Genomic DNA, 22,477 nt, shown 5'->3' on the forward strand with positions numbered 1-22,477 from the left:
TACACAATTATCTTAGATACAAAGACAGCAAAGACAACTATGTAGCTAGCTAACACTACACTAATCAAGTCGTTCCGTTGTTCCGTTGTAATGTAATAGTTTCTACAGTGCTGCTATTCGGTGGCTARCTGGCTAGCTGGCTAGCTAGCAGTGTTGACTACGTTACGTTACAAGGACGAAAATAGCTGGCTAGCGAACCTCGATAATTACTCTAAACTACACAATTATCTTTGATACAAAAACGGCTATGTAGCTAGCTAAGATCAAACAAATCAAACCGTTGTACTGTAATGAAATGAAATGAAATGAAATGAAATGTAATACTACCTGTGGAGCGAAGCGGAATGCGACTACTCGCTCCAACCCGGAAGTGATCAATGTTTTGTCAATAATAATCAATGTTTTGTCAATAACAATACTAATATTTTGTCAACATTTGGCCCATGGCCTCTATGACAACAAGGTAACTAGGGTAACCAGGTGAAATCGTACCCGGACTCGTCAACGACGGGTGCCTGGTCGAAGGCCTTCTCCTTGAGGATCCTTGAGGATCTTGATGGTCTTTATGACAATTATATGTAATGAATTGTCATAAAGTAAATTTTTTAAGATAACATTCACCTAGATACTTATTTGGTGAAAGCCACAGGCCTTAAAAAATAATGAATTAAACAACCATGTCTCTGTCACTAACAAATAGAGTCATGGGTGGTAACTTTACAATTCACTCAAAAAGAAAAGGTACCATATGAAATATGCAATTTAGGATTTACACCATACAGTGTTAAAACAACATCCAAAATGACTTGCTGTAACTGTGTTTTGTTTAACACTAATAGGAGTTAATTTTAGATCAACACTAGTGTTGAATATAAATAACATTGTGAGTGTTACTTACCCCATAGTGTTATATTTCAGTAACACTGGCAAGTGTACTGCAGTGTTCATTTTTTACATTGCAGAGTGTTATGTTAACAATCAACAGTAACACTATAATCAGAATACTTTTTACACTGTAGACTAGCACCATATGTAGCCTGAGATGGTGTTAAAATTCACTCTTTACTGTAAGTGTTAGTTTAACACTGCAAAATGTATTGCGTAGAAAATAACCATAGTTGTGTACTTAGAAGCGATTTACATGAAACCATTTCTACAAAAAAATCTATCTACTTCTCCATTATTTCAAAGCCTATTTTCAAAGCTTTAACCAGAAGTCACAGGTCTTTTCTCCCTGGAAGCTGTTCTTTATATCCCCACAGTCTTTGACTCTCGCCATGTTGAACAATGTCTAGAACTGCTCATGTTTATGTGACCATCTCAAATATAACAAGCTAGTGTTTGGTTTGCCTCATTCTGCTCTGACATCTGTCCAAAGGCTTTATGATTAAAACCAGATTGTGCTTGCCCAACTCACAGACACAAGGCACGGGCCAGAACATGTTTTGATTGCAGTTACACATATTCTGCACAAGAGGGAAGTACAGTATCTTCACAAAAGGGCACTTTCACTCTCTCTTTCTTTCTCATTCTTTTCTTTTTAGTCCAGTTGATAAGCTACAAAATTGTTCAATTTGGTATAGAAGCGTGAAAACTGACACATAACTTTTCATGCTGAAAAAAACTCATATATTGCCATTTTAGCCAAGCCTCAGGTTGGCCTGTAGCACCCTTTATGAATATGCATTTACCTGTATTGACATTTTGGGTCTACATGGCCCCAACAATAGCTTTAAATGTTTGCATTGGTTTGGGGAATACATTCAATCAACCAACAGCACATGGCCTTTGTTTTTTCCTTCATGATCGCAACAATTATGAAAAACTATCAGAAAACTCAGTATAATGTTGATATTTTCACTTTTAAAGTGGTGTATTAAATACAAAGTTTCATACGGCTTACAATCATATATTATTTAAATACTATGTCACTTTTAAGAAATGTGACATGAAATCTGGTGTCCAGCAGTGAGAGAGGTAACCCATTTTAACAAAATCCCTTTATGTTAAGATCACAAAACTTTTACAAAAAGCCAGGATATGTTCAAATAAATATATCCAGCTATAGTGTCATTACAGATTTAACCTATTACACTCTAGGATAACAGTTTTACAAAATGGCCAACCAGCTCCATGGGTGTAAAAGTGTAAAAAGTGACTTTGTATTTAATACACAACTTTGAAAGTGAATGTAACGATGTGCGCTGAGAGTCGGGAAGCAAATTCAGGGAGTGAGTTTTTTTATAAATAAATTAAACAAACACGTAACACAAACAACGCACAGACATAACCCAAGAACAGAAACAATGACGCCTTGGGAATGGACCAAAGGGAGTGACATATATAGGGTAGGTATATGGAGTCCAGGTGAGTGTCATTATGCGCAGATTCATGTAACGATGGTGACAGGTGTGCGCCATAACGAGCAGCCTGGTAATCTAGAGGCCAGAGAGGGAGCACACGTGACAGTGAAAATATAAAAATGTTACTACAATTTTTTATGGTTTTTCATCATTTGCGATCATAAGTAAAAATTAAATTAAAAAGCCTTATGGTGTTGGTTTATGGAATGTGTTCCCCAAACCAATACAACACTTTCAAGCTATTTATGGGCCAAACCAAACACAGGGGAAGCGTTGACCCAAAACATCAATAAAGTTAGGGTACTAGGGGGTAACTAGCCCCCTGGGGTAACTTACCTCCACCCCTGTAATTCACATTAAGATCACTTTCCCTGGCTGCCACTTTTTTGCCACAGCAAAAAATGTCCTCTGTGTCATCACAACTTTTGGAGAAATTTTAACAAAATTATTTTGTGATACGTTTATTTAAAAAATATATACATTTTGAAAAAGTTGTCGATATATTCCAATGAAGTAAGATCTATAATTGTTTTTTAAATAAACAAGTAGGAATGCCTTAAGATAAATAATCCACTTGTTTAGATATTTTTTTTTAAATAGATAATTTTCTTGTAAATTGTTGGATGAGTGTGTCGTGTCTGTGACTATCATTAAGTGTAGTCTTAACATTCTGTACACTCCCCTTGTCCGAAGGGTAAAAAATGACCCGCCTTCGCTCAACCCCTAAAATAAAGCCGCTTAACTTCTTGAGAATACAGGGGGTGCTATTTTCCCATTAGCATAATTTGCTCTACAGATTAAACTGCCTCTTATTCAATTATTGCTCTTACTATATGCATATAAATAATACCATTGGAAAGAAAACAATCTCTAGTTTCTAAAACCGTTTCAATGTTGTCTCTGAGTGATACAGAAGTCATTTGACAGCACTTTCCATGACCAAGAAGAAAAAAGCAARATGTGTATGCCAGCTTCAACGCTCTGCCTATATATGGTCGTGCCCCCTATGACCCGAAACACACCTCATTGGCCTTCCTCTGGGTGTCAAGAGGACGTCAGAGGAAAAATATCTTGTTTATCTGGGACTGACGTGAAATGAGAGCTAATTCTTTGGCGTGACCGACAACTTCCGGTTCTCTAAATCGTGCGACTTGTAGCTGCGATTGTCTTCTGTTGTGCGGCCATTAGGATGAAAACTATACTCCGTCTCGAAGTTTGTTTGATACATGTGACCAGATCATCGTAATGTATGTTTTTTCAATATAGTTTAAATCAGATATTTGAATTTTTTCGGGAGTTTTGTGGTGTTCCGTTGTCTGATTTTATTTACGTTTGAGAGATCCGTGCCACTCGACCAGTACCTGTGCTAAATGGATGAAAAAACTAAGCTGAAAAGGAACAATCTTGCATAGAAGGACAATCTCACTACAAGACACTTGAGCCTTGATGCAACATTCTGATGAATGAGCCATAGTAAAGACCCAATTTACGATGTTATATCATATCTGTTGTATGTTGAACTGGCCGTGGGCGCCTAGCGAATCTGCCTGGTATAGCTATGCTAATTTAGCGCTACATTTTGTTTTCGTTATAAACATTTTAATAAATCTGAAATATTGTTTGGATTCACCAGATGTTGGGCTTTCAATATCTGTACGCTGTGTATTTTTCTGAAATGTTTTAAGATGAGTAATTCGTTATATGACGTTGGTCTCTGTAATTGTTCTGGCTGGGTCAGCACTATTTCAGATTGCAGCTGCAATGTAGAACTGTGATTTATACCTGAAAAATGCACATTTTTCCAAAAAAAACTATGCTATACCATAAATATGTTATCAGACTGTCATCTTATGAAGTTGTTTCTTTGGTTAGTGGCTTATATTTTTTTATTTAGTCGAATTAGTGATAGCTACTGATGCAGGAAAAACTGTTGAGGAAAAAAATCGTGTCCTTTTGCTAACGTGGTTAGCTATAGATTTACATATTGTGTCTTCCCTGTAAAACATTTTAAAAATCTGAAATGGTGGCTTTATTCACAAGACCTGTATCTTTCATCTGGTGTCTTGGACTTGTGATTAATGATATTTAGAGCTACAAGTTACTGTGACGCTATGCTAGCTATGCTACTCAGTGGGGGGGGGGGGGGGGGGGGGTGCTACCGGATCAGGGTTGGTGACTCGTGAGAAGTTAATTGAATTTTAAACCACAAATCTATTTTGCATGAAGAAACAACCTGTCATTCATCACAAACTTTGTGAATATCTGGGTTTTCTTTACTAAAGTAGAGGTTTACAATTATTATTATTATTGCTAAAGGTACTGCATAGGTGTAAACATAGGTGTAAACATATATGTAAACATTTTGTAGCAAGAGATAGCACTAGCCTAAGAAAGTAACAGAAATGTGCAGAAAGTAGTTTTGAATGCATTTTATTGAAGGGAAACAATAGCAGTCTTGAACTTTTTTGGCAACATAGTGATATATTCTTATATACTGTACAATGAGAAATTCAACTACAAAATAAAAGTATTCTCCCATTTTTTTAACCATTGCCCCTACCCACAAGGTGTATAAATAACAACAATAAATATAATAAAATAAGGTAATAGATGCAAAACAAAAACGTGAAGAACATAAATCAGTCAACTCTAATTAGCACATGTAGGACAGTATGCAAGTGTGTGTTCATGGATTTTGCATATGTATTTCTCACATGTGTAGCACATAGTATTTGTTTTACAGTCATTCTTTGGGGGCAGAATTGACAACTCCTCCTCTAGCCTGCCCCAGCTGCAGCCTCAGGTGGATCAGGAGAGGATTCAGTCCCCTGAACAGCTTTCACAAGCGCTGCAGAGGCTGCTGTGCGGCGCTCCCTTCTTTGAATGTGTGGGGTTATAGGTGCCTTTCCCAGCTGCTCCAGGAACACCCTCCTCTTGTTCCGCTTATCAGGCATCCAGGTAGGGTTGATCGTGTTCCATATCACGAAGGCATTGTATGAGGACACATCAATGATGTTATGGAAGATAACCAGGGGCCAGCGGGCAGTCATCCTCCTGAAGCTGTAAATTCCAATCACCTTGTCCAGGTTGTCCACTCCTCCTTTGTTGTGGTTGTAGTCCAGGATGATGGCTGGCTTCCTGCTCTCACGATCTCAGCCGTTTTGTGCAGTGTGCTCAGGAGGACCACATTCTTGTTCCTCTTTGGGAGGTAAGAAACTAGAGTGGTGGTGGGGGTGAAGGCAAACTTTGATGAGAAGGCATCTCTCCCCCTTGTTGCGAGGAGTGCAGGGGGAGCTCAGGCTTGTTATTTCTAACTGTGCCAACCTTGTGATCTTCCTCTTCAGGAGCTGCTGGCTAAGTTCATAAGAGGTGAAGAAATTGTCACACGTGACATTGTGCCCCCTCAGTCCATCTGTCACATCAAGCACAACCCGCATCCCCTGGTTCTTCTCTGGGCCTCCACTGAACGGCATCCCTGTGTAGACTTGGATCTTCCAAGCATAGCTGGATTGTGCATCACAGGCCACCCATATCTTGATGCCATACTTTGCTGGCTTGCTGGACATATACTGCCGGAAAGGACAGCGACCTTTTGACAAAAGAGATTACTATCAGTAATTAGTATCAGTGTCACAGAAAACAATCACATAAATCAATGATATTACAGCAATACATAATAAAATGAATAGTGAAAATCACTTACATTACAGATATGAAAATAAAAATGTAACTCTGAATGGAACCAGTTGCTGTTCCTGTTTCTTCAGGCCCAGGGTTGTAGAGGTATGGCAGACACTCCACCCACTTCACCCAGACCTCTTATGGCTGCCAGTTTGTCTTTCACATGTCTTGCAGGTCTTGACTCACGGTTATCAAATCGTAGCATTCTTGAGAAAGTGTGAAAGACTTTCAGTGGCATCGTGGCACGGAAAATCACCCCCTCCACTCTCTGCATCCCAGAGACTACATGTAGCCTCGCCTAGGGACATATACACACTCGCTAAGATTAGCTAAGATTAGCAGCCCTAGGTCAATCTCATCTATCCTTTTCCAGTTATCTCCATGTTTACGGAAACCCTCCAAATGTGTCATCTCCAGGATGATTTTTTCAATGGCTGGTGTGATGCACATGTAGAATGTTGAGGCAATTTCCTGGGCATGGGCAACTGCATGTCTTGTGGTCCCTGGGGTCATCCTTATGACATTTGTGCTGCCATCCTGCCCTGGTTGTCATATGGTGACAAGGACCATGTTATTTAGCTGTTCTTTGACAAAAAAAATTATCTTTCAGCTTGGGGGATTTCTTCTTCATCTGAAGATGATGCATCGTGCTCTGGGTTGTATTCTTCCCCATCTTCTTCTTCAGATACCTCCTCCTCTTCCAAATTATTGTTCTCTTGTTCCTCCTGGACATCTGAAAAAATCTGATCTACGACCTGTTGGGCACTGAAACGTGCACTCATGGCTTCAGCAAAGAGAGAACTGGAGGGACTGTCATCTGCAGCACCTTTATAGCCTCTGACTGCATTCCCCATTAGTAAACAATGCTTTCAAGAAATGTTTATTTAGTCTGAAATTGTTTTTATTTTGTCTGTGATGTTTCACTTTTTCTAATGTTGGGGTCACTCTAGGAAAAGTCATCAAATTTCAAGTTGAAAAAATATCATTTAAGTGATTTTCTATGCTGTTAAACATAGTCGCAGGTCATTTTTTACCCTTACAACAACACAAGGGTTAAATGTGAAGACTTATTTTATCAAATCAATCCTCTATGTGTAATTATTACTACGTGATTAAACTAATCATGTAAACTTTAAATAACTAGGAAGTCAGGGCACCACAGATTTTTTTTTATAGAGTCTCTATTTCCCGAATTGACTGGGGACTGAGAGAGCGAGAAAGACAAAATGGATTCACTGCACCAAGTGGATAATTATAATTATTGAAATGCTAATCCTTTGCACATGAACGGCCGCTTATTCGAGAATAATTTAAATGTATATATTTACGCCCGTATGTCGTTGTTGTCTCTCCGTAGAAAACAGTCGCTTGTCCTGTAGAGTTCATCAGAGTCTCTGGTTAACTTTCCCAGAAGTCACAATGTCTTTCGTAGTTGTAGGTGGTTAGAATGGATACTTCAGAGTACCATTCGGAAATGTTCTTATAGAATCAATGCTTCGGCGGTTGTCGGTATTCTCGTTCTAGATTTACGTAATTTCTAGCTGCAGACCAGTAATTATACGTCTAAGATTTGCTCTTATTCTGTAGTGATCGATAGTCTCAGAGCTGAACCATTTCCAGACATGTAGCCAAAACTACAGCTGTATGGTCTCCGATTACCTATAAAATTGTAGCCGTTCCAATGTGGGGACTCTGTCCCGGCGTTCTCTGACTTAATGCATATTTTGTAGGATGGTGTTTTATACTCTGTGGCAGAAGTTCTATGACGCCTAATGTGATGTCTGGGCTCACGGGGTGTGGCCACTGACTAGTTCATCTTTATATGAAAATCTATACTCTGATTTAGAAGGTTAACATGACATTACATCTTTTCACAAATAGTTTCATGTTTAATCACATATGTTTCACAATATTTAGATGTAAACCTGACAGCTGGGAAATGTACACTTTAAAAGATACAGTGATGTGTGTTTCCTGTCCTTCGTGAGATCACCAAATGAAACACACTCATCATAACTGTCCCTTAAGTGTCCACGGACCATTCCCACATTCTCAAAAGTAGAAATATTGTTTAATTCTCCCATTTTGGGGTTTAGGAGTTTTGAACTAAGAGAAGGCCTTTGTTCTGGTATGCCAGGGCTGCCCAGCACTCATCCTAGAGATCTACTGTCCTGTAGGTTTTCAGTCCAACCCTAATTTAGCATATCTGATTCAGCTAGTTAAGGTCTTTGTTGAGCAGAAAATTTGTGGAATCATGTGTGTTAAATTAGGGTTTAACTGAAAACCCACAGGATGGTAGATATCCAGGAAGAAGGTTGGGCAGCCCTGTGGTAGACTTTCTCCCTCAATACTGCATGGTAGTTTCTACCAGGTATTTATGACCTGTCATAAAGTCATACAATTTGTGGTGGGGAGAGTGAGGAGGGGGGAGCCATGATATACACCCCCTAAGGGCCACGTCGTGACCAGTGTGTTACGAATGTTACGAATGTGTTTCTACCTGTCTTTTAGAAAATGACTAGCCCAGTTATTGCTAGTTTATGCTAACTTGCTAGCTTGCAACTTCAGTAGCAGAAAATGCTAGCCAGCTAGCTAGTTAGCATAAGCTGCTACGAGTGCTAGCTAGCAACCTTAATATCAGATCGTCTGAGGTAAAATACATTCAAAAGATAACATAACTTAATTGCAGTTGTAAATGTTTCCACTAAGGACTGATAGCTTCACAGTTAATGTTACTTTATAACCTTTTAGCTATTTTACACAGTATTTTATGTCATGTAGGTAGATAGCTAGCTACGTTTTTAAGAGAGCTTTTCAATTGGCATCTCTCCCCCTGTTTTCAGTCACAGGTGGGGACTGGTTGGTGGGCTCATGAGGTGTGCTCCAATTTTACTGGGGATAGCTTTATTTGGGACCTATGTACAATTTAGAATTGTGCAATAGCAGAGCAATAGAGAGTTGCCACATCAATGTTACACTGAGTTAATTAGTTAAGTTATTGTATGAAATGTTATATTCCAAAAGTTATTTAATGGTTTTGGTTATATTCCATTCCAATATTATATTCCAACTATTGAAAACCTTTTGCTCCTGAAAATCATTTTAAAGACTGCTGGGATTTAAAATATTGCATTATTCAAATAATATTTAGTGCATTTGTACATGATGGATTGTATCGAAAATTAACAACAAAGAAAGAACAAAGAAAATGAATGTGCAGGTGAGTTAAAAAGAGGGACTTTACATCAAATCTCCCCATAGTGCGAATATTAATGGTGACATGTGCAACACCACTTCCACCCATATTTTATTTAAATAATTAAAATAAGACAACTGTACTTAGCTTTTAAGTATTACTTACTAAAGAATAAAATGGATTTTAACACACTTGTGTGAAATCCTATGCCATAATCTTCTACCGGGGTAACTGGCACCCCCGGGGGGAGGGGGGCAGTTACCCTGGTACTTTAAAAAAATCTACTTTTCATGAAATAACAAAAAAAGTGTAAACTGTATCCATTTATTTCCCTTTATAGTTTATTTGACTAAGCATGACTTTCATCCATATATCATTTTTTTTCTCCAAACTAGACATTGTTCTTAGAGGGGGCTAGTTACCCCTAGTACCCTACATGCATTCTCACAATTGGCCTACAGGGGGCGTTATATACCGACCAAGGGCTTTGATGAATAGCATTATATCAGGTGTTTTTAAGTGTTAAAAATTATAAAAGTGTGCCAATTTTCACGCTTCTTTACCAAATCGAACAATATTGTATTTTTTGGGACCTTATCTACTCATTTAGACAATGCACGTGTTCTGGAATTCTTAAATTGTGATGTTTGATGGTGGTCAATTAGATCTTTCATGTGTAACACAATCTTTATAAATATTATCTCTGTGAATGATAGTAAGATAAATGTGTCAGGGAGTTATTTTGTAGTCCCGCAGTGCTCAGATATATATTGAGTCATGACTGTTATCCTATAAATACTTAGTGACATTTGTTTCCACTATCAATCTCAGATGGCAGTGTCTCGTTACAAGAAATTATTCATCTCCAGCCTACTCTCCACTTCTCTGAAGTCATGATGACTAAGATATAATGAGAAGTGGGAACTCATGTGACATCAACATTAGCAGACACACAGATACACAAACACACAGGCACACACACTTACACACACACACATACAAGCAATCATCTTGCATTTTCACAAATATAGCTGTTCAAATATTATTTTGTATAATCAAATTGTTATACTACCATCATGACGTACATGCATCACGTACATATATCGGATCGATGAACGATCTTAATTTGAGCCGGTTATGTGTTATGTGGATTATAATACATTTACATTTTTGTAGAGGTTGATACATTTTTGGTAAGGGAAAATCAAGTTGGAAATTTCCAAGTGGGAATTACAAACTACAGAAGCCTTTTTAGATCTCAACAAAACTACTAGTTTTACATTTCCTGCATTGCAGGAAAGTGATCAAATTAAGATCCTACATCTGTACATCAGCAGCCAGGTTGTGTAATCCACGAGCTGCCTGCTCTCTATTTCTTTGAAGTCATGAATCAGAACCATTAGGAAGGAACCCATTAGGGCTGGAATTGCCAGGGATCTCACGATATGATATTCTCACAATACTTAAGAGCCGATATGATATTCATTGCAATTCTCACAATTCTATATGTATTTCAATTCAATACTGTGATTTTATTGCTCACCTATGTCTGCTGCAGAGGGAGAAGAGAGAGCCATGATAAATAAAAGTGCTGAAAACTAATTGGCTCCTTTATTAAAAAGAAGATGGAGAACAAGCTATGAAGAAAAAATACTGGAGTTTTAGTGCAGGTACAGCGAGCTAGCGCAAAAATTATATTGCGATATAGCAGTGCTAGCTGTGCCGCTAGAGAACCTGGTTTGAACCAGAACCTGGTTTGAGTCCAGGCTTTGTTGCAGCCGGCCGCGACCAGGAGACCAATGGGGCGGCGCACAATTGGCCCAGCGTCGTCCGGGTTAGGGGAGGGTTTAGCCGGTGTAACAGTTTAACTTTAGTCCGTCCCCTCGCCCCGACCCGGGCGCGAACCAGGGACCTTCTGCACACATCAACAACAGTCACCCACGAAGCATCGTTACCCATCGCTCCACAAAAGCCGCGGCCCTTGCAGAGCAAGGGGAACCAGTACTTCAAGGTCTCAAAGTGAGTGACGTAACCGATTGAAACGCTATTAGCGCGCACCACCGCTAACTATTTCACATCCGTTACACTCACCCCCCTTTCGACTTCCTCCTTTTCCGCAGCAACTAGTGATCCGGGTCAACAGCATCAATTTAACAGTTTAACTTTAAGTCCGTCCCCTCGCCCCGACCCGGGCGCGAACCAGGGACCCTCTGCACACATCAACAACAGTCACCCACAATGTAACAGTATAACCCTCGCCCCGACCCGGGTGCGAACCAGGGACCCTCTGCACACATCAACAACAGTCACCCACGAAGCATCGTTACCCATCGCTCCACAAAAGCCGCGGCCCTTGCAGAGCAAGGGGAACCACTACTTCAAGGTCTCAAAGCGAGTGATGTAACCGATTGAAACGCTATTAGCGCGCACCACCGCTAACTAGCTAGCCATTTCACATCCGTTACACCGGCAGGGATGTTCTTGTCCCATCGCGCTCTAGCGATTCCTGTGGTGGGCCGGGCACAATGCACGCTGACACGGTCGCCAAGTGTACAGTGTTTCCTCCAACACATTGATGCAGCTGGTTTCCAGGTTAAGCGGGCATTGTGTCAAGAAGCAGTGCGGCTTCACTGGATTGTGTTTCGGGGGACTCACGACCCTCGACCTTCGCCTCTCCTGAGTCCTTACAGGAGTTGCAGCGATGGGACAAGGCTGTAACTATCAATTGGATACCACGAAATTGGGGAGAAAAAGGGGTAAAAAAAAATACTAATAAATAAAAAATAATATCCCAATATATAACTTTATAGAGTTTTTCCCCCATCACCAGAACCCAAGTGACAACATAAGCAGACACACACACAAACACACTTACCACGAGCTGTCCTGGTCAGTCCCTCTCAGACTACCTCTCAGTGTAGGTCTGTCCTTGTCCTATATGTTCCCGGCCCCCACGGAAGTGAGGCTGTCCCCTCACACCATGCTGGAGCTCGGTCTGCTTTTCTCCAGGTATGGGGGTGTCTTCAGGGCACTGGGAGGCAGGGCAGGGTGGTTAGGGTGGGCAGGGTAGGGTGGCTGGGCCAGGTGGGGCAGGACCGGCAGGGCTGACTGGGCCGGGTAGGGTGGCGGAGCCAGACCCTTATTAAGCCTCTCCAACCGTCTGTTGGGGTGGGGGTACAGTGGTGGTTTCTGGCTCCTACGAGACGGGACACTGTATCCAACCATGGCTGTGGGGATAAGGGTGTGAGTCCGTAGGGGTAGGGAGGGGATCTGTTCTAGCCCAGGGGTCTGGGTCACATGGTTTATGTCTCTGGAAGGGCCAGGTATAGTAGGATCTTTGTTGAGCCCCCGTCTTTCCTGTTTGGAGTCTTCGGAAGGGCTCGGGATCAGGGGGCTCAGGGCTGTGACCCCAATCCGGTTGGTTTTGATGACTGATGCGGTGAGGACATGGGACGGAGAGGTAGTTTGTATGGTGACAGTATGGTCAGGGTCTCTGTACAGTAATCCCTGGTCTCCATTAGTCTTCAGGTCAACAGTCCTAATCTTGTGGGTATACATCTGCTCTCCAGTACTATTCTTCTGATTATACATCAGGACTCCTCTGCAGTCTCTGGGGTTGGGGAGGGCGTCACCACCATGAGGGGAACTGTTACATGATCCCTCTTCCTCTTCCAGGTCAATGTTAGCTGTCAGCAGATCAATCTGTTCGACCACCTAAATGACAATACATAGTCAATATACTACATTACTAAAACACTGTATATTAATACATTATACTACATTAATGAACACTACATTATACTACATTATGATATGACATGTCAGTTGATTGCCACTTAAGAGCTACGAGTTATGAGATGTAGATTTTGTTTCACCATGAAAGGCTTTCAAAATGTTTTTTACAAGGTACAGTATATTGCCCTATTGCATATGGACACCATAAAAGCAAACCATAATTCAGAACTTGTCTCAAGACAGGCTCTTTAAAGTGCTGCTTGTGTCTCTGCCAATTCCAGCAGCAGGTTTTAGCCAAAAGGTTAATGTGAATAGCTTTAAATCAATGCAACTACAAGAAATGATGTGAAACACAAGCAATCCTATCTTGTTCCATATCAGCCTGCAATGTATTTTTTTCAACAAAGCTGAATGCAAATGTAATTTAAATGGCATGTACCATTACATAAACAGAAAGAGAGGATATCCATTGATCTGTGTCTGCTTTATCTCAGATGTCAATGTAAGCATAGACCCTGCTGAAATGTATACATGGACTTAAGGTTTACATAGCCTCGTCCTCTGATCTCTGAGTACATTTCAGTCAACTCCTCTCACTATTGTTGTCATGCTATGTCTATTTTACTCATACCATTCTTTCATTACAATTCATCATAAACACATTAAAAACATATCCATCAAAATGATTGCTGGGTCCTCACTTACAGATGAATGTATGAAATCATGTGAAAAGAACATGTTTTTGTAACACTTCACAAGTGATCACATTAATTTCACATACACTGAATATACCAAACATTAGTAACACCTTCCTAATAATAAGTTGATGTCCTTTGGGTGGTGGACCATTCTTGATACACACGGGAAACTGTTGAGCACGCACCCAGCAGCGTTACATGTCCTGACACAAACTGGTGCGCCTGACACCTACTACAATTCCTCATTCAAAGGCACTGAAATCTTTTGTCTTGCCCATTCGCCCTCTGAATGGCACACACACACACAATTCATGTCTCAATTGTCACAAGGCTTAAAAATCCTTCTTTAAGCCGTCTCCTCCCATTCATTTACACTAATTTAAGTGGATTTAACAAGTAACATCAATAAGGGATCATAGCTTTCACATGGATTCACCTGGTCAGTCTATGTCATGGAAAGAGCAGGTGTTCTTAATGTATACTCAGTGTGAGATCACATGTGTTTTTGGAACACTTCAAGGGCTTGTAAGTACAGTCAATGGAAAATGAGAAGGACAGAACTCAAAATGATAAGCCTTAATAATTTCAACACGATGCTGAGGATGGCCAGCTGATCAGATAATTACATATTGTAACATAATAATGAAACAACCTATCAGAGACCTTAAATGGTAGAGCCACCATTCAATGTAGCCACCAGAGGCAGATTGTTGATTTAACAATCTGCCCATGTGGCTAACTGCTTGGTTTAATTTGTTACCCATGGTCTAAGTAAAGTGTGACAATATACTTCCTTAACTAGGCTCCTGACATCATACAAGATTCAAAACGGCTTTTGCATACAGTACCAGTCAAAAGTTTGGACACACCTACTCATTCAACGGGTTTTATTTTTACTATTTTCTACATTGTAGAATAATAGTGAAGACATCAACACTATGAAATAACACATATGGAATCATGTAGTAACCAAAAATGTGTTAACAAATCAAAATATATTTTAGATTTTAGATTCCTCAAAGTAGAAACCCTTTGCATTAATGACCACTTTGCACACTTTTGGCATTCTCTCAACCAGCTTCACGAGGAATGCTTTTCCAACAGTCTTGAAGGAGTTCTCACATATGCTGAGCACTTGTTGGCTGCTTTTCCTTCACTCTGCGGTCCAACTCATCCCAAACCATCTCAATTGGGTTGAGGTCGGGTAATTGTGGAGGCAAGGTTATCTGATGCAGCACTCCATCACTCTCCTTATTGGTCAAATAGCCCTTACACAGCCTGGAGGTGTGTTGGGTCATTGTCCTGTTGAAATGATAGTCCCACTAAGTGCAAACCAGATTGGATGGTGTATCACCACAGAATGCTGTGTTAGCCATGGCAGTTAAGTGTGCCTTCAATTCTAAATAATTCACAGACAGCGTCACCAGCAAAGCACCCCCACACAATCACCCCTCCTCCTCCATGCTTCACGGTGGGAACCACACGTGCGGAGATCATCCGTTCACCTACTCTGCGTCTCACAAAGACAGCATTTGGAACCAAAAATCTCAAATTTGAACTCATCATACCAAAGGACAGATTTCCACCGGTCTAATGTCCATTGCTCATGTTTCTTGGCCCAATAAAGTCTCTTCTTCTGATTGGTGTCCTGTAGTAGTGGTTTCTTTGCAGCAATTTGACCATGATGGCCTGATTCACTCAGTCTCCTCTGAAGAGTTGCTGTTGAGATGTGTCTGTTACTTGAAGTCTGTGAAGCATTTATTTGGGCTGCAATTTCTGAGGCTGGTAACGCTAATGAACTTATCCTCTGCAGCAGAGGTAACTCTGGGTCTTCCTTTCCTGTGGCGGTCCTCATGAGAGTCAGTTTCATTATAGCACTTGATGGTTTTTGCGACTGCACTTGAAGAAAAGTTAAAGTTCTTGACATTTTCCGTATTGACTGACCTTCATGTCTTAAAGTAATGATGGACTGTTGTTTCTCTTTGCTTATTTGAGCTGTTCTTGCCATAATATGGACTTGATCTTTCCCCAAATAGGGCTATTTTCTGTATACCACCCCTACCTTGTCACAACACAACTGATTGGCTCTAACACATTAACAAGGAAAGAAATTACACAAATGAACTTTTAACAAGGCACACCTGTTAATTGAAATGCATTCCAGGTGAGTACCTCATGAAGCTGGTGAGGAGAATGCCAAGAGTGTGCAAAGCTGTCATCAAGCCAAAGGGTGGGTACTTTGAAGAATCTAACAAATAAAATATATTTAGATTTTCTTGACACTTTTTTGGTTATTACATGATTCCATATGTGTTATTTCATAGTTGTGATATCTTCACTATTATTCTAAAATGTGGAAAATAGTAAAAATGAAGAAAACCCCTCCAAACTTTTGACTGATACTGTATATGACCAAAGTTTTTGCTCATCCATTTAACAAACATCCATGTACTTTGACTGAAAAAAGTAGGAGGATTATATAACATGTAACTTTATATTCAGACAAAAGTCAAAGGCAATGACTCTTGTGGTGTTGTCAAATAGCAGTAATTTACCCAATACTGCTAACCCGGAGTGGTGGTGTGATCACTGAGGTGATCTACTCCACGTGTCGACACATGGTGGCTGTGAGTTCGAATCCTATTTGGGGCAAGCTTATTTTTAAGGAGAAACCTTCCACTGCTTGTCCTCAAGTAAAAATAGTGCAAATGTGACGAAGTCACCGATTATCAAAATGCATATAAATCCTTGTACAATTAAGTGTATACGTTTATGTAACTTCACCTATATTCATTGTAGTGATTCATATTTCTGTATTAGGCCTATACTATAGCCTGTGTTTTGGTCTGAGTGACTCCAAGAAGCTAAATTCATATTATTAATTTACTACGTGTTGCCTGTTCTTCGATGTCTTGCTCCCAGACAGACTAAATAACTTTTTTGCTCGCTTTGAGGACAATACAGTGCCACTGACACGGCCCGCTACCAAAACCTGCGGGCTCTCCTTCACTGCAGCCGACGTGAGTAAAACATTTAAACGTGTTAACCCTCGCAAGGCTGCAGGCCCAGACGGCATTCCCAGCCGCGTCCTCAGAGCATGCGCAGACCAGCTGGCTGGTGTGTTTACGGAAATATTCAATCAATCCTTCTCCCAGTCTGCTGTTCCCACATGCTTCAAGAGGGCCACCATTGTTCCTGTTCCCAAGAAAGGTAAGGTAACTGAGCTAAACGACTACCGCCCCGTAGCACTCACTTCCATCATCATGAAGTGCTTTGAGAGACTAGTCAAGGACCATATCACCTCCACCCTACCTGACACCCTAGACCCACTCTAATTTGCTTACCGCCCCAATAAGTCCACAGACGACGCAATCGCAACCACACTGCACACTGCCCTAACCCATCTGGACAAGAGGAATACCTATGTGAGAATGCTGTTCATCGACTACAGCTCAGCATTTAACACCATAGTACCCTCCAAACTCCTCATCAAGCTCGAGACCCTGGGTCTCGACCCCGCCCTGTGCAACTGGGTACTGGACTTCCTGACGGGCCGCCCCCAGGTGGTGAGGGTAGGTAACAACATCTCCACCCTGCTGATCCTCAACACTGGGGCCCCACAAGGGTGCGTTCTGAGCCCTCTCCTGTACTCCCTATTCACCCGCGACTGCGTGGCCATGCACGCCTCCAACTCAATCATCAAGTTTGCGGACAACACTACAGTGGTAGGCTTGATTACCAACAACGACGAGACGGCCTACAGGGAGGCGGTGAGGGCCCTCGGAGTGTGGTGTCAGGAAAATAACCTCACACTCAACGTCAACAAAACAAAGGAGATGATTGTGGACTCCAGGAAACAGCAGAGGGAGCACCCCCCTATCCACATCGACGGGACAGTAGTGGAGAGGGTAGTAAGTTTTAAGTTCCTCGGTGTACACATCACGGACAAACTGAATTGGTCCACACAGACAGCGTTGTGAAGAAGGCGCAGCAGCGCCTCTTCAACCTCAGGAGGCTGAAGAAATTCGGTCTTGTCACAAAAGTATCACAAACTTCTACAGATGCACAATCGAGAGTCCTGTCGGGCTGTATCACCGCCTGGTACAGCAACTGCTCCGCCCACAACCGTAAGGCTCTCCAGAGGGTAGTGAGGTCTGCACAACGCATCACCGGGGGCAAACTACCTGCCCTCCAGGACACCTACACCACCCGATGTCACAGGAAGGCCATAAAGATCATCAAAGACAACAACCACCCTAGCCACTGCCTGTTCACCCCGCTATCATCCAGAAGGCGAGGTCAGTACAGGTGCATCAGCGAGGACTGAGAGACTAAAAAACAGCTTCTATCTCAAGGCCATCAGACTGTTAAACAGCCACCACTAACATTTAGTGGCCGCTGCCACATACTGACTCAACTCCAGCCACTTTAATAATGGGAATTGAAGGAAATGTATGTAAAATGTATCACTAGCCACTTTAACAATGCCACTTAATATAATGTTTACATACCCTACATTACTCATCTCATATGTATATGTATATACTGTACTCTATATCATCTACTGCATCTTGCCATCTTTATGTAATACATGTATCACTAGCCACTTTAAACTATGCCACTTTATGTTTATATACCCTACATTACTCATTTCATATGTAATATACTGTACTCTATACCATCTACTGCACTATGCGTTTGTAGCCTCACTCTTCCAATATCTTTATGTACATATTCTTTATCCCTTTACACTTGTGTGTATAAGGTAGTAGTTGTGGAATTGTTAGGTTAGATTACTCGTTGGTTATTACTGCATTGTCGGAACTAGAAGCACAAGCATTTCGCTACACTCGCATTAACATCTGCTAACCATGTGTATGTGACAAATAAAATTTGATTTGATTTTGATTTGATTCACAATACAACCACAATAAGTATAGGCCTATAAATATTTGAAGTGTAGGCTACACCAAAGTCCCAAATGCAATAGGTTATAGCAAGGAGGACGTGGAGAAAAATGGTGCTGATATATGTTAACCCAGCTAAACCCAGCTAATAGCACATCCATGACAATGATGATAGCTCTATTGTTGATCTGAATGTCTATTAAGGCTAGGCCAGTCAATCAATAGCATGGGGAACAGAATTGACAGGAAAGCACAATCAGATTTTGTGTCTTTTACTGCATCTGTTTCATAAGTTGTGAAGCCAGGAGGATGAAGCTAGGCTTCACCTCAGTGGATTCCTGGAGTAGTTTTAATTGGCTGAGATGGAATTTGTTAACGGATATAATTATCTAATCAGCTGGCCGTCCTTAGCGTCGGGGCTAATTTGGCCAGGTTGGTCTATGAGAAAAGCTAGCAGCAAGCCATTTCATACCAATGGTTTAAACCATGGTCTAAGCAAAAGTTCCCAAGTATGGCCCCACACAGATCTGGGACCAGACTAACTGCAAGGTTAACATACAGTTTTGACAAAAGCTCAATGGACAAGCTAAGGTATGAAATAATAGACAACACTGGGATGCTTTCAATTCAATTTTTTCTGGATTAACCAGAATACAGTAAAGGGTTCTTACCTCCTTCATCTCCACGTGGACCTGTTTGAGACCACCCAGGACCCCCTCCAGGTCTGACACCACCTGTCTGATCTGCTCCCGAACCGAGCCCTCCTTCTGCTGGACAGAACCCTTGTTTTCCCGGACATGACACTGGTTCTCCCAGACCCAACGCTGGTTTTCCCGGACTGAACCCTGACCTTCCTTCTGCTTCCCCCTCTGTCTCTGGGGGTCTGAGTCTGGGTCTCTTCCCTGGTTCTGGTTGACCCCCTGGCTTGCTGCCTGTTTGGCTCTTTGGTTGAATCTCTCTTCCCTGCCTATAGTGGCTCCATGCACTGGGCCAGTAGCTCCATGACTTGGGGTTCTATGGCCAAGGCCAGGCCCACAATGACTCCTCTGCCTGGGCTGGCTGACCAACTGTTTCTGGGGGACTTCAGTGGAAAAGAAAGTCTTCTGAACAGAGCCAGAGCCAGCAGGGACATGTCGTCCATTACAGCTGTCCACTCCTGCCCCACCTACAGCTCCCCCAGCCTTTAATCTAGTAGTCCTCTCCTGGTAGTTAGTTCTATATCCCACGCCCTGAGAGTACACATGCCTGGGGCTGGGACCACCACCACCACTATGTCCATTTGGCATGTGAGGGTGTAAATCTCCTTGTTCAAGCGGTACACACCTGTCCAAATGATCGTGTTCATCTCCAGGACATCCCCAGACCTGTTCCTCTGGACTGTAGCTGTAGCTAGTCTGTCTGTGTTTCAACTGACCCCAGACCTGTTGTTCTGGACCGTAGCTAGTCTGTCGGTGTGTCAGCTTGTCTTCTGGACTGTAAATGTAGCTAGCCTGTCTGTGTATTTCTTGTGGACTGAAGCTATTCTGTCTTTCTAGCCTGTGGTTCGACTGACCCCAGACCTGCTTTTCTAAACCGAGACTAGCCTGTCTGTGTTGCTCCTGTGGACTATAGCTAGCCTGTCTTTCTAGCCTATATTTTGACTGATCCCAGATCTGTTTCTCAGGACCGTAGCTGTAGCTAGCCTGTCTGTGTTTGGTCCGCTGACCCCTGAACTGTGTGTGTGCCAGGTCCAGTGATGAGGCTGACGCGTTTCTGCTGCTGTTGAAGGGGTGTGTCCCGGTCCCTGTCCCAGCAGCGCCACCTCCACCCTGTCCTACATAGCCACACTGTTCTTTCACAGGGGAGTAGAATCTCAGACCCAGGCCAGGCTCCACTGGGCAGGTCCACTGGGCAGGGTTGTAGTTCCAGGGGTGGCTGGGGCTGAACTGGCCTGGCTGAGGTTGACCATACTGACCCGGCCCGGTGAACACTGGCCTCCTCTGTGGGGCACTGTGACCACTTACACCCCATCCAGCTCCAGCTTTAGCACCACTTCCTTCACCTTCTCCACCTTCTCCCCCTCCACCATCTCCTCTTCCTTCACCTCCTCTCTCACACTTCTCTAGTCCAGGTTCTATATCCTCTGGCTCCACAGGGAAAGGAGGAAGGCTGATGTCTCCTCTGAGGTCCAACTCTGGGTGGTCTGGGTGTGTGGGTGGTGGTCTGTACCCCCCTGGTCCTCCCTGGTACAGCGTGGGTCCGTATTGGACACAGTGAAGGCAGTAGCAGTAGTCATCTGTGTTTTGATGAATGAATCTATAGTGTCCCATCCGTGTGCTGTCTGAGTACATGTCAGAATGAAAACAGTCCGTCTAGAGTATAGGCTGCTGTGGAAAACTCCTTAAACAACAACTGGTTTCCTTCTCCTCCCCTCCTCCTCCACGCTGCTCTCCAACTCCAAACTAGCCATCCACTCAAGCTGTTTTCCTCATCTATGACTGACTCCACCGCAAAACAAAACTTTTTTTCAGCTCTGCTCTTTTTTTCTTACCTAAGACTTCCCTCCCCCTTTCTTCCTGCCTCTTGTTTCCCCTTCTCTCCTATATTTGTTTTTCTCTATGCTCTTTTCTTTCTTTCCCCTGACCCCCTCTCTCACTTTTCTAACTTTTCTCTCACTCCTTCACCCTGCAGCCCTCTCTCCTGCTCGTGGCCCCTCTTTTCCACCTCCCTCCCTCCCCCTATCCCTTCTCTCTCTCTCTCCTTCTCTCTCTTTACCTCTCCTGTTTCGTTCCTCAGTCTTATTTGCTGCTGCAGGCTTCCCGTCGCTCTCCCTCACTTGGCTTTGCATTTCCCGTTTCCTCCCTTCCCCTCCTATTTCTCCACCTCTCACACTCCGAGTCTTGCTGCTGTTTCTAACTCTCTCTCTTCTCTCTCATTCTCTCACACACAGTCGCCTGTAAATGTCTCCTCTCCCTCTCTCACCCTCTCTCTCTCCTCCACCGGAGATCTAGTTCTGTGTGTTTCTATCGTCCAGTCAGTCCGTCAGACAGCGGTGTAGCTATGTGAGTCTCCTGCTCCAGTACAGCTTCCTGGGCTAATTAGCCCTGCTTGCTAGGTGGTTACAACCTGGCACCCTTCAATTAAATGCAGCTTGGATAGAGCCAGTCAGGGAATCCTCAGCCAGTGAGAGAGGAGGAAGAGACGGATGAGAGAAGAGGGGTTTCAGCAGCCACAGACTGCACGGCTGAACAGACCCGACGGACGCCTCTGACTAGAGAGAATGAAGCACTGCCCTGTAGAGGGAGGGTTTCAACTCTCAGACTCTACCTCTCGCTCCTTTTTCTTTTTCTCTCTCTCTCTCTCTTTCTCTCTTGCTCTCTATGGTCTGAGTTTACAATAAAGCAATAAGGTTGTACATCTTCACAGTTAAACTAAATTAAACTCTTTTCGAAACATATGGTGTCGACAGTATATTTACCTTGACTTAGGGCTGTTACGGTGACCATATTACCGCCATATCGGCGTTCACGAGTCATGACCGCAGTCAAATTCCAAGTGACCTGTTAAGTCATGGTAACTAGGCTTTTCCAAGCTCTGATGCTGCTGATGGTTATTAGTAGCCCACCAATCTTGCTAACAGCCTGGTACTTAGCACTCAATTGCTCTCTAATCACTCTGATATCAATGCAAATGTTTTCCAAAATCAAATCAAACACTTCAAGAGAGCCCATGAGCTCATGTTGCGTAACAATTGCATGAGAAAACAGAGTTTTGATGGTCTCTATTAAAAAGAGGAGGATCTCATCAGTTTTCTATAGCATTGCTTTGCTTTACAACAGGAGTATAGCCTACCTGGCTGGCATTATAATTAACCACTGAAAAAGCGTCCTCCATTCGCTATTTAAGTGCGTAGAAGAC

General features: G+C 42.4%; 1 protein-coding gene across 2 annotated transcripts in view; it reads right to left on the reverse strand.

Moving 5' to 3' along the window:
- LOC111978875 (uncharacterized) overlaps positions 1 to 21,813 on the reverse strand; it is a 32,902-nt gene extending 11,089 nt beyond the window's left edge. The window contains exons 1-3 of one of the 2 annotated variants that reach the window (XM_024009114.2): positions 19,252 to 21,813; positions 12,116 to 12,954; positions 4,778 to 5,952 (exon numbers count right to left, since the gene is read on the reverse strand). In XM_024009114.2, coding sequence (XP_023864882.1) covers positions 12,214 to 12,954; positions 19,252 to 20,910 — 2,400 coding nt within the window. In that variant the 5' untranslated portion in view covers positions 20,911 to 21,813 and the 3' untranslated portion in view covers positions 4,778 to 5,952; positions 12,116 to 12,213. Of the gene's footprint in view, positions 1 to 4,777; positions 5,953 to 12,115; positions 12,955 to 19,251 lie in introns of those variants that run through there. The other variant, XM_024009113.2, reaches the window with a different exon arrangement.
- Between the last annotated feature and the right edge of the window lie 664 nt (positions 21,814 to 22,477).

Source organism: Salvelinus sp. IW2-2015, linkage group LG19 (assembly GCF_002910315.2).
Source record: "Salvelinus sp. IW2-2015 linkage group LG19, ASM291031v2, whole genome shotgun sequence".
Classification (NCBI taxonomy): domain Eukaryota; kingdom Metazoa; phylum Chordata; class Actinopteri; order Salmoniformes; family Salmonidae; genus Salvelinus; species Salvelinus sp. IW2-2015.